At 36.4% G+C, this 16,271-nt stretch overlaps 1 protein-coding gene across 3 annotated transcripts in view; it reads right to left on the minus strand.

Annotated features, from left to right (window-relative positions):
- Positions 1-344: 344 nt before the first annotated feature.
- The window catches only part of p4ha1a (prolyl 4-hydroxylase, alpha polypeptide I a), a 41,385-nt gene continuing 25,458 nt past the window's right edge, over positions 345-16,271 (minus strand). Inside the window, exons 9-16 of one of the 3 annotated variants that reach the window (XM_056469454.1) lie at positions 13,306-13,376; positions 11,340-11,405; positions 7,899-7,998; positions 5,921-5,974; positions 5,770-5,835; positions 5,606-5,674; positions 1,843-1,939; positions 345-1,743 (exon numbers count right to left, since the gene is read on the minus strand). In XM_056469454.1, the coding sequence (XP_056325429.1) occupies positions 1,673-1,743; positions 1,843-1,939; positions 5,606-5,674; positions 5,770-5,835; positions 5,921-5,974; positions 7,899-7,998; positions 11,340-11,405; positions 13,306-13,376 (594 nt within the window). In that variant the 3' untranslated portion in view covers positions 345-1,672. Of the gene's footprint in view, positions 1,744-1,842; positions 1,940-5,605; positions 5,675-5,769; positions 5,836-5,920; positions 5,975-7,898; positions 7,999-11,339; positions 11,411-13,305; positions 13,377-16,271 lie in introns of all 3 variants that reach the window. The other 2 variants (XM_056469453.1, XM_056469452.1) reach the window with 2 other exon arrangements.

Raw genomic sequence — 16,271 nt, forward strand, 5'->3', positions numbered from 1 at the left:
TATATATATATATATATATACATATATATATATATATATATATATATATATATATACATATATATATATATATATATATATATATATATATATATATATACATATATATATACATATATATATATATATATATATATATATACATATATACATATATATATATATATATATATATATACATATATATATATATATATATATATATATATACATATATATATACATATATATATATACATATATATATATACATATATATATATACATATATATATATACATATATATATATACATATATATATATATATATATATATATATATATACATATATATATATATATATATATTATTTTATACATAATTTTCTCTGATAATTTTCTCACAGTTCTGATAGCCATGCCATATTCTGCAATAACATCACTCGTACAGCCTTTTCACCCTTGTGTATTACTCCGCCCACATAGAGTGACAGCAGATTAATAGACTCACTACAGTTTGACAAATATTGCAGCTGTTGGACAGGCGAGAATGTAGTTGTTTAGATTGCATCTGTGCAGTTTATTTATAAGGACAGTGCCTATTTTAAATATTTATAATTTTGGAAATTCAGCATGTCGGCGGCCATCAGCCTGTCATACTGAGCAAAGCAAAGACGGTTGATGTTCCGCCACAAGATGGCGACAGGGACCGCATAGTTGATCAAATCCTTATTAAACAATTAAGTCAAATTCTAAGTCTATCTCTCTCTAATAATACTGTATTTATACCATAGTAATCTGCTAGTGTTTGCTTTTCCGGCGTTAATTATTGTGATCTCCTGATTGCAACATAGAAATACTAGCTCTAAAGTGACGTTTGTGAATGAGCAACGATTTCTGCTGTTCTGACGTCAGCTGCAGATGTAAATGAATGGCGTAAGAAAGTAGTTCCTCATACAAAAGGGTTTTTAGACTCTCCGTGTTTGATTTTTTTTTTTTTATATACACAATTATGCCATCAAACTATAATAATATTATATTAATATTACAATATGACATGCCTCCCACAGGCCGATATACAGCCATATTACACTGCTACTCATGTAATATTGCTCATATATATAAATTATTTTAATTACTAATATTATTTAAGATACCGATCAGAGAACATTGTCCCACTATTAAAGGACTGAACCCCATACATCTTGTTTTAATGTCCTACATGTGTTAATCGGAGGGGTTAACTCCTCCCAAACCCCCTTGTAATTCCCACCCTGCTCGTAAACCATATATACAAGTACACACAAACATGCTTGCTTTTGTGAACTGTGGGGACATTTCATAGGTTTCCACTGTTTCTATACTTTTCAAACTGTGTCTATCACCCTACCCCTAAACCAAACTCTCTCTCACAGGAAACTGTGTGCACGCTTACTTCCCGAAAAAACATTCCGGTTCATTCTGTATGATTTATGAGCCTTTTGAAAAACAGGGACATGGCCTCATAAGTCACTTTCTCTTTATAATACCGGCGTCATACCCATGTCATTATACATGTGTCCTGATATCACAAAAACACACACATACACACTCCTCACTGAAAATAAGTGTTGCTGCTATGGACAGTGGACATGTAGAGCGGGACTGTCTTCAGAGTCTTAAGTGAATGAGAAAAATGGTGGATGGCGTGGGTCAGTCGGTCTCTTTCAGGCCACAGGGTCTCCTGAATTCCTGACCTCGCTCATGGATCCATTTATTTGACACTAAAGGAAAGAAAAAAAAATAGATAGCATTGGCTAGATTACTAAAACAAGCTACAGTTAGAGCTTAAAGGAGGTCTGCTGAAAGTCTGAGACCCTCACCCCACTTGTTTCCCACTAGTACTGGACAGGCTGCGTGTCTCGTGCTGTAATCTCCTTCTCCACTGGGAAACAGATTATACCAGAACACTGCGGTGCCCTGAACACAGACACAAACAAGACAATTACATCACATTCACCCCTATTTAAAGGGTTGGTGGATAGGATTGGTGTTTTAAAGTCTGAGACTGTAATATTTTAAGTGAACTTAATTTGGCCACTAGAACTTATACATTTTACAAAGATTAATTGTGTTTAATTTATGCAATGAAGACAATAGTGTTATTTTAGATTTCATATTTTTATTTCTGTACCACAATCAGTGATGTAAATTAACAAATTACAAATTTGTTTAATTGAGTTGTTTTCTCAGAAAATGTAATTTACTAGGTAGTTTTAAATATGTGTACTTTTACTTTCCCTTGAGTACGGTTTTAGAGCAGTATTGGTACTTTTACTCCACTACTTTCCTTCAACCTGCAGTCACTACTTTATTATTTCTTGTCTATGGGGATTAGAGAAATCAGTCCTGTGATTCCTGTCCAATCAAATCACACATAGAAGGTAAATCGCTCATAATGAACAGCCTCAAGACATGGGCGATGTTCCAAACTGTTTGGTAGCATTAAAAGTGTCCAAGAAGATGTCCAAAATCTTTACATACATTGACCCAGAGACTGTTTAGATGCATGACACTGATGACAGATGTTTACTGTATGATGACTGAAATGGCCTTAAACACCCAGCAGTCACAAGACGTCAACATGACATCAAATTGATGTTGTACCCCAACGTTGTGGAGATGTTGCATTTTGTTTGGAAATGAAAATCGGGTTGACATCAAAACTTAATGTCAGGCCGACGTCAATGTCCAACATCCAACCTAAAACCAACCAAATATCCACATCTAATGATGTTACAGCTTGACGCTGTGTGGACGTTACCACTATGACGTCTATCAGATGTTGGATTTTGGTTGCCATCCCTGACAAATAAATGTCAGTATTTAATGTCAATATAATGTTGGTTTAAGATGTTGGTTCAACTTTGGATTTTGGTCACTTTCTATGGAATAATTTTTGTGCCAATAAGAATGAACGTAACTTTATAAAACTGAACGTAACTTTCCAAGAAACGATCAAAAATATGCCACTGCAAAAGAAGAAAAACACAATGAAAACAAAAAAATGAACTCAGTCGCACGAATTTAACATGCTCTTTAAATATGCTTCATTCTTTGTTAATGATTTTCAAAGAATTGTTTTCGCGAATCATGGATTTTGAATGCGTTGCCACAGTTTTCACTTACGCTTCGTAAATTTTCGTTTGCTGTTTTGGCACAAACTTCTCGTGGGGGCGGGCATAACAGCGATCTACACTGATTGGCTAATGAGCTTTTGATGGACAGTTGCTCTCTGACCTGGAAGCACAGACGGTGACGTCAGTGGCGCGCATATCGGAAAGTTGTTGCGGTGTGCAATACGTCATGCTTTATGTTAAGTATTAATGTTAGTATTTTACCTACGGTCGTCTATTAGTTTCTAAAGATGACTTTCCGGGAGAGACACGGAGCGGTGCCATCATCTTCCACCTCAGCTTGTCCCTCAGGGCAGCTTGAAGTAAGTTCGTGTTTTATCAATAACAACAATAAAAGTTTTATTCATGTACAGTGTGCAACAGTTATTTTGCGGGTTATTGTTGTTATTCACAAGTTTGCAGTGCACTGCTGTTATGTCATGTAGTTTAATTGTTTTAATTTTAGTTAGATTGCTGTTTTATACAGTTATACTTATTATATGTAAGGACGTGTCATTGTAGTGCAGGTATCAAACTGGTCTTTATATTCTACAGCAAGGCATTAATCTTGGTGCAGATGCTGCATCTGCAGCTGTACATAACATCCTTGAAATTCTTAACCAGTCGCTCGGGAAAATCAGCACAAGGCAGGGTCAGCACTCGAGTCAAACAGTGGACCAAGAGATGGCCAGGTTTCAGTTTTGCAGTCATGACAATAACAAATAGCAACACTTTCTATTTATAATACATTTTAACACTATACATAGAACAGTGGTATTAGTTAGGGGCTATTTTTGAGGTTTTGTTGTGTTCCCAATAAACATATCCATGTTTTTACACAATAAAACAAAAATGTATAACGTTTCTAAACACAACATTTAAACAATAAAAGTGTTAAAAAAAGCCAGAACTGTTGCACACTGTACATGAATAAAACTTTTATTGTTGTTATTGATAAACGTTACTTTAGCAACACGAACTTACTTCAAGCTGCCCTGAGGGACAAGCTGAGGTGGAAGATGATGGCACCGCTCCGTGTCTCTCCCGGGAGGTCATCTTTAGAAACTAAGAGACGACCGTAGGTAAAATACTAACATTAATACTTAACATAAAGCATGACGTATTGCACACCGCAACAACTTTCCGATATGCGCGCCACTGACGTCACCGTCTGTGTTTCCAGGTCAGAGAGCAACTGTCCATCAAAAGCTCATTAGCCAATCAGTGTAGATCGCTGTTAAGCCCGCCCCCACGAGAAGTTTGTGCCAAAACAGCAAACGAAAATTTGCGAAGCGTAAGTGAAAACTGTGGCAACGCATTCAAAATCCATGATTCGCGAAAACAATTCTTTGAAAATCATTAACAAAGAATGAAGCATATTTGAAGAGCATGTTAAATTCGTGCGACTGAGTTCATTTTTTTGTTTTCATTGTATTTTTCTTTTTTTGCAGTGGCATATTTTTGATTGTTTCTTGGAAAGTTACGTTCAGTTTTATAAAATTACGTTCATTCTTTTTGGCACAAAAATTATTCCATAACTTTCTAACACAACCTAAAATCAACCAAATATCAATATCAATTGACATAATTATTGGACATCAAAATAACGTCGTTCTTAAACACTGGCTAGACATTGAATTTTGGTCACTTAACGTCACGACCTGAATGTAACCTAATATTAATGTCTTATGACATCGTGTGCCTGCTGGGCAATAAATAAATGCACTATAGAATGTTACGTTTACACTCACATCCACAAATTACATGTAAATGCATCATCCTTTACAGCGTAATACTCACTACTCTTGAGTACTTTTGAAAGGGCTACTTTTTACACATACTTTGAGTAATATTTACAACAGATACTTTTACTGTACTTGCACTACATTTTTAGGCAAGTAATGGTACTTTTACTTAAGTATGACTTTTCAGTACCACTCTTTCTACCACTGACCGCAATACTGTTAGACTCCACCGAAAACCATTAAGCTCAGTTTATTCAATTTTTATTTTTCTTCTGTTGTTTTCATCTGTGTTTTAATTTCTTTATTTTATTTGGAATTTTTTTTGTATGTTTTATGCAGATGCGCTCTTATTCAAAATCATCCCAACTGATGTAAAAGGATGAAATCTATCCAAAATGGAGTCATCTTGTGAAATTAAATTCATATCACAATAAATATAGCAGAAATACTAAATAATCGCAGTTAAATTTTTATCCAATATTGTACAGCCCTACTGTGAACTGCAGTTCTTGGTTAATTGTAATCCCATCTTGACATTGCAGATCCTGCGATGTGACTAATTCGGATTCGCACATTGCCATATCGATGCTGAAATTATATATGGTGCAGTCCTAAGTTGAACCATATATCAAAGACATCAGAGATTATAAGAAAACAAAACTCTTTAGTGAATTAAATGCAAGTATAAAACATCTTCTGTCAATGAAAATTCAAACAAAGAGCACCTTCAGTGGCTTTACTGCGGCTCCCACTTCTGGAAAGACAGTGGCTCCCCCCGCTGCTACATCACTCATCTGCAACACACCGGATATTTTACATAGAAATCAAACACAAGTGATGACAGCAGCAGATCCTAATATTGACAGGACAGTGATGGAGTTGTACTCACGTAGAAGAGCCAGGTTGCTATGCGATTCCCTGTGCCCAGCTCTTTAAAGGCATCTGGTTCATCTTTCTGGTGGAAAACACTTGTTAAAATGATACATACAACTTGGTGTATTACATCACATATTGTAATGATTGAAGAACTTTATATTTACCCGTCCAAAGTCAAAATGGGGTTCATATTGTCCTCCAACACCATAATTTGCCACCTTAGAAGAGAAAATGTAGAAATGGTATTAAAATTGCAATGCGACATAATTGTCAGTCTCATGTATTAACCCTTGTGTGCTGTTGGGGATGTTCACAACCACTCTTTGGTGACTTTAAGACTTCATTTGGCCACAGCTTTCTCTGTGTTTCAGCAAATGGAATGATTTTTACCAATAAATCTTATTTTGACACATATTTTGAAAAAATCCTATGAAATTTAAAAAAACTCAACTATAGACTCTGGACAAATTCATTACCCTTTCATTATGTTGGTGGCAGTTTTTGCCCCATTGACCTCTATTACAATGACATTTATTAATTGCAAAGCCATGACACCATATTATCATGTATTCTTGATTGTTGGTGATTTTCCCCATTGGGAAGAGGTCAAATTTGTAAATGTTGCTACTGATCATCAGTTGCAGTGCAAAAAACCTTAGTTTCTGGCTTTAATATGGAGTTATATTGAGTATTGTGTGTGTATGCGTGTGTGTGTGTGTGTGTGTGTGCGTGTGTGTGTGTGTGAGAGAAAGAGACCTTTGCACACTTATCTAGATATGTCTGAGAAAATAAAAATAAGCTCCTCAGCTCTTAGAAGACAGTAACTATAGTAAGTGTATTTATGCATGCTCACTATAATTTGAAAAACCAGAAACTGTTTTTTTCCTAGGCCGATGTAAAGGGTTAATGGCACTAACTGATAATCAACAGAAAAAATTACAAATTTGACCTTTTCCCAACAGGGAAAACCACCAACAATCAAAAATGTATGAGTTTTTGGTGTCAATGCTTTACAATTTAAAAATCTGGTTATAATGGAAGTCACGTGGGGGCCAAAAACAGCGACGAACATAACAAAAGGGTAGTCCATTTGAACAATACAGAGGGGTTAATGTGTGAAGCTTACGCTAGTGCGTTTTCATTTTGAAATGGTCTTATAGAATGACGCTCCTTGTCTCGACCGGCGTTTTTATTGTTTTCAGAAATACAATCTCCATTTACACTAATAGCCTAAAACACAAGGTATGTGGTCATTCATGCACACTGGCCATGCAAATATTTTGCTGGCATCTGTACCTACATTTTACCGGTTGTGTAATTGTCATATAAGAGGGGTTTGACGAATCAGGAAATGATAAATAATAGTCCAAAATATATAAGATAAAATGATAAATAATAGTCCAAAATAAATATGATAAAATGATAAATAATAGTCCAAAATAAAAGACCAATCAGAGATTGATTGTGGAAAGACATGCCTCTGTTCTCAAAAGTCTGCATTTCAGTCTGTCAAAAGTAAAAATGTATATATATATATATATATATATATATATATATATATATATATATATATATATATATATATGTGTGTGTGTGTGTGTGTGTGTGTATATATCATAGACTGCAATATATATATATATGTTATATATATATGTGTGTGTGTATATAGAGAATTGATCGACTATTATGCCAATGTTTTGTGTCTAATTTGTAGGTATTGTGGCAAGCAGCCATGTAATAAGCATGATTAAGTACATCCAGGATGGTTATCGATAGCCTGTCTGGCTTTACTCAGCGATAACAACCTCCTGAATTCACTTTTTCCATAACTTAACATCCAGCTGTAGCTGTATCCCTTTTAGCAACAACAATTGGTGACAGTCAGGAAATTTTGCATACAAAAATGCATAGATTCACTACAGGACACCTTTATTCATCCCTTGGAGCCATGTGATGAACGTGTTTATTGTGGATGGATGCACTTTATTAGACTTCTTTGCGACTGTTGAAAAAATACAGCTGCCATCAAAGTTTTTTTTTTTAATTTCGACTAATTCAACTGAAAGTCATATAAACCTCAAATGCCTTTTAAATTTTCCATTTTTGGGTGAATTAACCCTTTAAAGACCTGAGGAAAGTTACCTGTAACTCTTCTGCTGTTTTGACATTGAGGCCTGTGATGTCTTCAATGCGCTGATTGATGCGATCCACAATCGGATGCTCATAGGCCGCCAACCATGCACTGAGAGAAGACAATTAATAACATAACATAAAAACAACAGAAGCATATGTCCAGTGTAAAGCTGCAGCATTAAAGCAGTGTTTAGTATTTGACTGAAGCTTTAGTACTGTTAATATGCAGGCACTCAAGACTTTAGGATTCAACAAGTGGTGTCTGCTTGTGCAAAACCCACCACCGCCAACCATGGCCATCCTTCAAATTAGATTTCTTAGATGATGTAAATCCATAAACTAGTGTGAATCTGTGATTTATTAACAGAAATGAGTCTTTGACTACGTTTACATGGACACGAGTAATCAAATTATTTGGCTCAATCTGACAAAGTATCTTAATAGTTTTAAGTAATTTTGGTTGTTTTATTTGCCATTTTTTTACTTTAATGCAGTTTCACGTTAAATCAGGAACATTTCATTCATGCCCCCATGACAAACTGAGGAATTGAATGAGAGTATAAAAGGACTGGTATTTTACTGGAGTTTGATACCGCACGCAAAATGGAACAAAAAACCCCCTCTGCATTCCGCAATGTGTGTGTGTCTGTGGTCCTTTGCTGACTCGGAAGGTGCAGAGAATAGTGTCAGACAGCCGTGTCTGTATGGAATATCCTGTGGCAAAACACGACTAAAAGTAATAGTGTGATTGAGGTGTTTACATGTCTGTACTGCACTTCAATTATGCGACTAAAATCGGCATGCTTCACATGTCTTAATTCTATTTCTGTTTAGTTCGATTATGACTTTAGTCAGATTAAGGTCATCAAAAACCACTGTTTACATGCTAGACTCTTAATCAGAGTATCGTCTTAAAGGTATTAAAATCGGATTATTGTTGTCCATGTAAACGTACTCATTGTTTGGTTGATCTCATATGAAAGGTAGTTAGGGTTACTTAAACGCTTTCAATAATAACCTGTTGAGTGGAATTCTCTATAATAAGTGGCACCGATGTAGTCCATAGTATCATTTCAGCAGTTAAAGAATGGTCACGTGTTTTCTCAAGTTATAGAAAACCATGTAAAATCTCATTTGTACTTTTTTATGCAGCCACGCTATTTCACAAACCAACAGATGTGTCTGTTTTGCAACTAATAATGCCAGAAAACAAGCAAAATGGAAATTTTTCCTGATTATTAAGCTTAAACGTCATAAAATGATCACAATTTGACATATCAATATAAACCTATTACTACATATAGCATAAGTATAATAATAATAATTAAAAATAATTCCTTATATTTATGTAGCGCTTTTCTGGACACTCAAAGCGCTTTACACATTTTTTGGGGGAATCTCCTCATCCACCACCAGTGTGCAGCATCCAGCTGAATGATGCAGCGGCAGTCATATTGCACCAGACCGCACACCACACACCAGCTGATTGGTTTAGAGGAGACAGAGTGATGAAGCTAATTATGAGATGCACATGGGGATCGTTAGGAGGCCATGATGGTCAGTGGCCAGTGGGCAAATTTGGCCAGGATGCCTGGGTTAAACCCTTACTCTTTTTTGAAAGGCGTCCTGGGATTTTTAACGACCACAGAGAGTCAGGACCTCTGTTTAACGTCTCATCTGAAATACTGTGCTCACTGAGCAGTATAGAGACCCCCTCAATATACTCTGGTGTTAGGACCTGCACAGACTGCAGGTTGAGCGCCCCCTCCTGGTCTAACTAACACCACTTCCGGCTGCAACCTAGCTTTCCCTTGTGGTCTCCCATCTAGGTACTGACGAGGCGCAAGTATAATATACTCATTTAAGAGTTCACACTTAGCTAATGCTTAAATAAGTAACAGCGTATTTAGCATGCTGTCCTGGGAGAGAGCCCTGAGCTCTGAGGATCCATGAGCCTGGGGCTCCCTCCATTTAGACAGGACAGATAGAGGGGAGTCTGAGCTCAGGTAGGTCTCGAGAACTCCCCTGCTATTGGATTTTAGGAAGAAGTTGAGGTGGAAAGGGGGGGGGGGGGTTGTCGAAAAAACGAGGATGACAAAGGTAAGGAAGGTGGACAATTTATATGCATTTTTATATCAGTCTGATTGGTTGGTTAGTGATTGATGATGTGAGACCAGCTGTGGTCAATCATAGCATGTGAACTTCACTTTGTTTCGCCTGTTTGCTCGCTTTAATGTATGCAATTGTTTTTGTATGTGAATTATGTACATTAATCATTATTGCAAGTTTGTAACAGTTTGAGGGCAAGTAAATTCTGTAAGGAATAACAGTTGAATTAGGCGGTGATGCAGTCACAATGTGAAGTGTGGATTATTTTCTAATAAGTCAATGGACAGGAGTCAATTATTTAACTTATACCATTGTTAAAGACATGGTTACACCTAAAGACACTGTTCACATGTTGTATTTCAAGACATTTGTCAGGTTTTTGTCAAACTGGTTTCTTAAAGGGGGTTGTACACCAGATGCACCACTCACAGTTTTCTATGAGGGTGTGCACACCGGTGGCACCATTTGGTGAGTGTTTGCGTTTCTTAGTAATGTATAGACAACCATGTAAAGAGAGGACAGGATGTGGTGTATTTCATCCAAAGCCATTTATTTTTGCTTTGATTTGGTTTTTTAAAAGTTGTAGTCTGTGAAATAATCAAACTCATTTGGTGTAGTGATATGAAACTGGAATTTGTTCAAGACCTGACTGAAACTACTTTAGCCATGCGTTTATTTGAAAATAATTGCACGTCTTAGGCCTCATTCACACTTGAACATGTCTTTGCTTCTAAAAATGCAAATTGCAATGCTTTGGAATAGTTTGAAAAAAGTGCAGCATAAGGCATGGGTGTATCGGTGTCTGATCGCCTGTAAACAGAAACTTGCAACGATTGTCCCACTTCAGAATTCTTCTGAATTCTTCTTCTGATTGGTCTACTGCTTTGGAACTTACAGTGATAACGCAATGATAAATGTAAAAGTTGCAGTGTCTAAAACATTCAGCCCTCAGCTGCGTGACACCTCAAGTAACAATCAAACAAGTCCATCATGTGCTTGCTTACATTAACAATAGAAACAATAGAATAGTAGAGAATTGGAAAGGAAAAACGCTGCATGGACGGCCCCTTGGAATGTTCATCGGCCAATCAGAGTTAAGCTTTGAATAGTTTTGTAAAATTAGACAGAATATAATTTTTTCATTGTTGTTTTTATAAAACTATGACTGTGTTTGGACTGTTTACATCGTAAACATGACATTATGATGAAACTGATTTATCCAGATAAACTACACATTGTTTAACAGATGAAATGATAACTGAGGTGCACAAAGAAGATACTGGGCAAAAATGGAGAAGGGGGAACAGATATGGCCTCTGCCCTTGATCTCTGACCCCTTACCTCTTGGAGACTCTGTACTGGGCGGTGGTGAGTTTGCCAGTTTGAGGGTCATGAACGGTGGCGCGCCTGAGCTATAGAGCCAGCACAAAGGAAAACAAACAAACAAACAGAGGAAATAGAAAAGAGATGTGAAAGTGATGTCACTATAAGCGCTGGACTTGATACCAACTTCAACTGAACTCCACCAACTGTGCACTTGGACGGCATGTGTGGTTTTTATTTCTACATGGCCTGGGTAGAACTGTGTTTATGTACCTCTTGTGTGTAAAGAAACACCGGAAAAGCAGCATTCCCAAGAATGGCATGACAAACAGGGATATCTATTTGTCTGTTAACTGAATATTTATCATGCATTGTTAAAAAATTTGCTAAATTGTTGGCCAGTACAATGGCATGATGCTAGAGAAATTATTTTTGTTCTCACTGAGGCTGCATTTATTTGAATAGAACTACAGTAAAAAGTAGTATTATGAAATACTGTTTTGATCTGAGGGTTTCCTATTTTGATATATTTCAAAGATAATTTAATCTTGTGCTAGCAAAATTGAATTTTCCACATGATCCCTCATAAATCATAGTAATATGCTTGTTTGGTTCTCAAGAAGCATTTTTGAAAATAATTATTATCCATGCTTAAAACTGTTTTGCCTCTTAATATTTGATACACTACTGTTCAAAACTTTTTACTGTTCAAAACGAATGAGAAATTTTATTCATCAAGAACTCAAAAGTGACTGACTGAGATGTTCGTTCGTTTGAGCTTCCTATTAAAAGAATCTCAAATAAACGTATCCTGGTTTCAAATATTATACAGCAAAAACCAAAAAAATCAGTATATTAGAATCATTTCTAAAGGATTATGTGGCACTGACAACTAAAATAATGTTTCAGCTTTGCATCACACATATGACATTTTTTTAATGTACACTGCCTGACAAAAGTCTTGTCTTTGATCCTAGTTGTAAGAGCAACAAATAATAACTTGACTTCTAGGAAAAATGTCAGAAGGTAGAATTTTCAGAAGAATCATCTGTTGAACTGCATCCCAATGATCACAAATACTGCCGAAGACCTATTGGAACCCACATGGACCCAAGATTCCCAAAGAAATCAGTCAAGTTTGGTGATGGAAAAATCATGGTTTGGGTTTACACTCAGAATAGGGGTTTGCGAGAGATCTGCTGAGTGGATGGCAACATCAACAGCATGAAGATAGCGCTCTTTAGCGCTCATACTTCAGCCTCCACATGAAAGTTTCTTAAAGCAAAGAAGGTCATGGTGGGTGCTCCAGGATTGGCCAGCCCAGTCACCAGACATGAACATTATTGAGTATGTCTGGGGTAAGATGAAGGCATTGAAAATGAATCCAAAGAATCTTGATGAACTCTGGGAGTCCTGCAAGAATGCTTTCTTTGTAATTCCAGATGACTTTAATAATAAGTTATTTGATTCATTGCAGAGATGTATGGATGCAGTCCTTCAAACTCATGGGAGTCATACACAATATTAATTCTTTTTCCACTGCACCATGACCTTATATTCTATACTGTACATTATTTCTGTTACGTGACAAAACTTTTGTTTCAGCAAAGTGAGACCTTACTGTCCTAATTAAATAATTATAAATCAAGGCATGATCATATTTTATTTTGGTAAAATTAGCGTAATCTAGAGGCCTTTGCCTTTCATAGAAGCCACTTCTGATACCAAATGATCAACAAGAAGTCAAGTTATTATTTGTTGTTCCTATATTTTAAAAATAAAAAAAAGATAAAACGTCACAATATTACTATTAACGTGTTTTCTATTAAATAAATGCAGTCTTGGTGAGCATACAATACTTGACCAGTCCTGTATATATGTGTGATCCCTTTTGTGTGTTCTCTTGTTAAAGCTGCTTTCCCAGCATGCAGTAGGAAGAACCAGTAAATTGATTAGCAGAGCTACATGCCTACAGGAGCCTTACCTTTTACTGATGCGATACTGTGCAGTCTCTAGGACACCAGTAATGGGGTTGGAGATGGTGGCTCGGCGCAGCTGTTGAGCCAACCGGCCAAGAGTACACAAGTTACACAGCAGTGACCACTAACCAACACACTCTTTCTGCCTGCTATGGTGTCTTAATTACATGACGAGCACCAATAATTCAAAATAATAACAGGTTAGAGGTTGTGGGGAGTTGGAATACTCCAAATATAAGAGGCTCCATTTGTTTTATTTAAAAGTCCTGTGAAGTGCTTTGAAATGTGCATTTTTTTAATATGAAATTTGATGTAATCTCTACTGAAACACGAAAAGAGGGCGAGACCAATAGTAGCCCCTTTATAAAAAAAACAGCCAATAGCGTTTTGTTTTTTATCATAGCTCTGCCAGTGAGAGTGGTTGAGCTCAAGCAGATCAAATGAAAAGCAAATGAAAAGCATCTTGAAGGGGGCGGGGCATGTCAGATACTATACAGCATTTGATTGGTCAGAAGATTTGATGAGAAACTGAAGTATAAGGTGATGTCAAAAAAGTCATTGATCCATTTAGGCGGAAGTGAAAAACTGTAAGCTTTGGATGTTTATATCTTCTAAATGCACATTTTGCCTTTGTTTTGGAGCACACTCGCTTATAGATATCCTTAAGACTAACATACTGATACTAAGAGCTAAAAAACGTAATTTCCAGGCACATTTAACACAAAATTATGTACTACAATAAACTAAAATCAAAGAAGTGATGACATCTGAACCCATATGTGACCCTGGACCACAAAAGCAGTCATTAAGAGTACGATTTCTTGAAATTGAGATTTGTACAATATCAGTTAGTCGAAGAAATAAGCTTTCCACTGGTGTTTGATTTGTTAGGATAGAATAATATTTGAGCGAGATATAACTATTTAAAAATCTGGAATCTGAAGGTTCAAAAATAATCGAAATACTTAGAAAATCCCCTTTAAAACTGTGCAAATAAAAATAATGGAAAGCACATTACTAATCAAAAAGTTTGATATAGAGTTTTGATATATTTACAGTAGGAAATTAACAAAATTTCTTATTGGAACATGATCTTTACTTAAAATAAATAAATATTTCCATTCAACATAAGACTGGTCACATATTTTATGTACACTTCAGACCAGTTAGAATTCATAGATGCTGTAAGTAACATATTGATACTTATAACTGGATTTAGAATCAAATGTTATGGTTTCAACAGCATCCTTTTAGAAATGACTACTCACAAACATTATCATTGTTTTATTATATTTATATTTAACTGATAACAGGTAGTTTATAGATAAACTGTGTCATATCGGATTGTCATGTGATCTCAGTATAGCAGTCACATATACAGGGTTCAAACACATTCTAACTACTAAAATTCCATAACTTTTCCATGATTTTTCCAAGACTTTCAAGTAAATTTTCATGACCTAATGTTTCATGCAATGTCTACATATGTGTGGTAAAAAACAATGCATGTTAATATTTATTACAGCATATCATAAAACATGCAATAATCTATTTAGTTTCAATTTATATTCATTAATTAATTCATTCATTTTCTTTCAAGTCCCTTTATTAATCTGGGGTCGCCACAGCGGAATGAACCGCCAACTTATCCAGCATGTTTTACGCAGCGGATGCCCTTCCAGCTGCAACCCATCAACATCCATACACACTTATTCACACACATACACTACTAACAATTTTAGCTTACTCAATTCACCTATAGCGCATGTGTTTGGACTTGTGGGGGAAACCAGAGCACTCAAGGGAAACCCACGCCAACACAAGGAGAACATGCAAACTCCACACAGAAATGCCAACTGACCCAGCCGAGGCTTGAACCATGACCTCGTTGCTGTTAGATGATATATAAATATATAACTATATAAATTTTATTTAGATAATGCTTACAGGTTTTTATGAACCCTGCATATAAATGTGCAGCATTTTCCCACAGTACACTATGTACATACTACATGGCCAAAAACATGTAGACACACAAACCACATCCATATTCTTGAATTTCACAACAAATAAGGTCAACAGAAGCTGTACTTTAATGATACACAAGAACCAGCCTCATTGGTTTATGCATATTAGACAAGCACTTTGAGCTTTTTTTTTACCATACTTGTGCTCCATATATGTGCATTGATCTTTGTCTATGTGTGAAAAAGCCTTAAGTATCATTTAAAGGGCACCTAGTTTACCCCTTTTTTAGGATGTGACATTAATATTATGGTTCTTCTGAGTGTACCAGGTTCAGTTCAAAACACAATTCAGATTGTTTTATTATAATGTGTTTAAAAGTGTCATTTTGGGGGCGTGTACACAGCTCGCTGTTTTAGGGGTGTGTTCCTTCACTTGAAAATTAGTTTCGACTTCCCGCCCAACTTAACAAGGGGGCGGAGCCAAGAGCTCCCCCGCGTTGTGTATGGCAACAGACAGGCAGACAAAGAGAAGCAACATGAGTGAGAGGACCAGCATTCAGCCGTACATGTACGACCTGGACTCGGACACAAACCAAGCAGAGACTACAAAATCATTTGTGTCTTTGTATAGTTTTACAGCCAACTGTGTGCTGGTTTAATATTCCGAGCTTGTACACCGAGACTAATAACCACGCAGACTGAATTAACTTTGACTGAGTCTATGACTAAAGGGTGTCACACACCGGATGCGCCGCTCAGAGCCGTGACACGGCACACCAGATGCGCTCATTCGCATGTTATTTAAAATGAAACTATTCAGATGGCGCTCTGTGGCGTGGCAGAAATATGAACAGTGTCCTGGGTCATGGCTGGTGGCCGCGGTCAGCTGCCGACTTGTGGCGCCGTTGTGTGTGCCCCGATAGAAACCTCTGTTTAGATTTCTAAAATGCATGGCGCTGCGTGGCATGTCACCGAGCGGCGTTTCTGGTGTGCAACCTGCTTAA

The sequence above is a fragment of the Danio aesculapii genome, chromosome 12 (genome assembly GCF_903798145.1).
Source record: "Danio aesculapii chromosome 12, fDanAes4.1, whole genome shotgun sequence".
In the NCBI taxonomy this organism is placed as follows: Eukaryota; Metazoa; Chordata; class Actinopteri; order Cypriniformes; family Danionidae; genus Danio; species Danio aesculapii.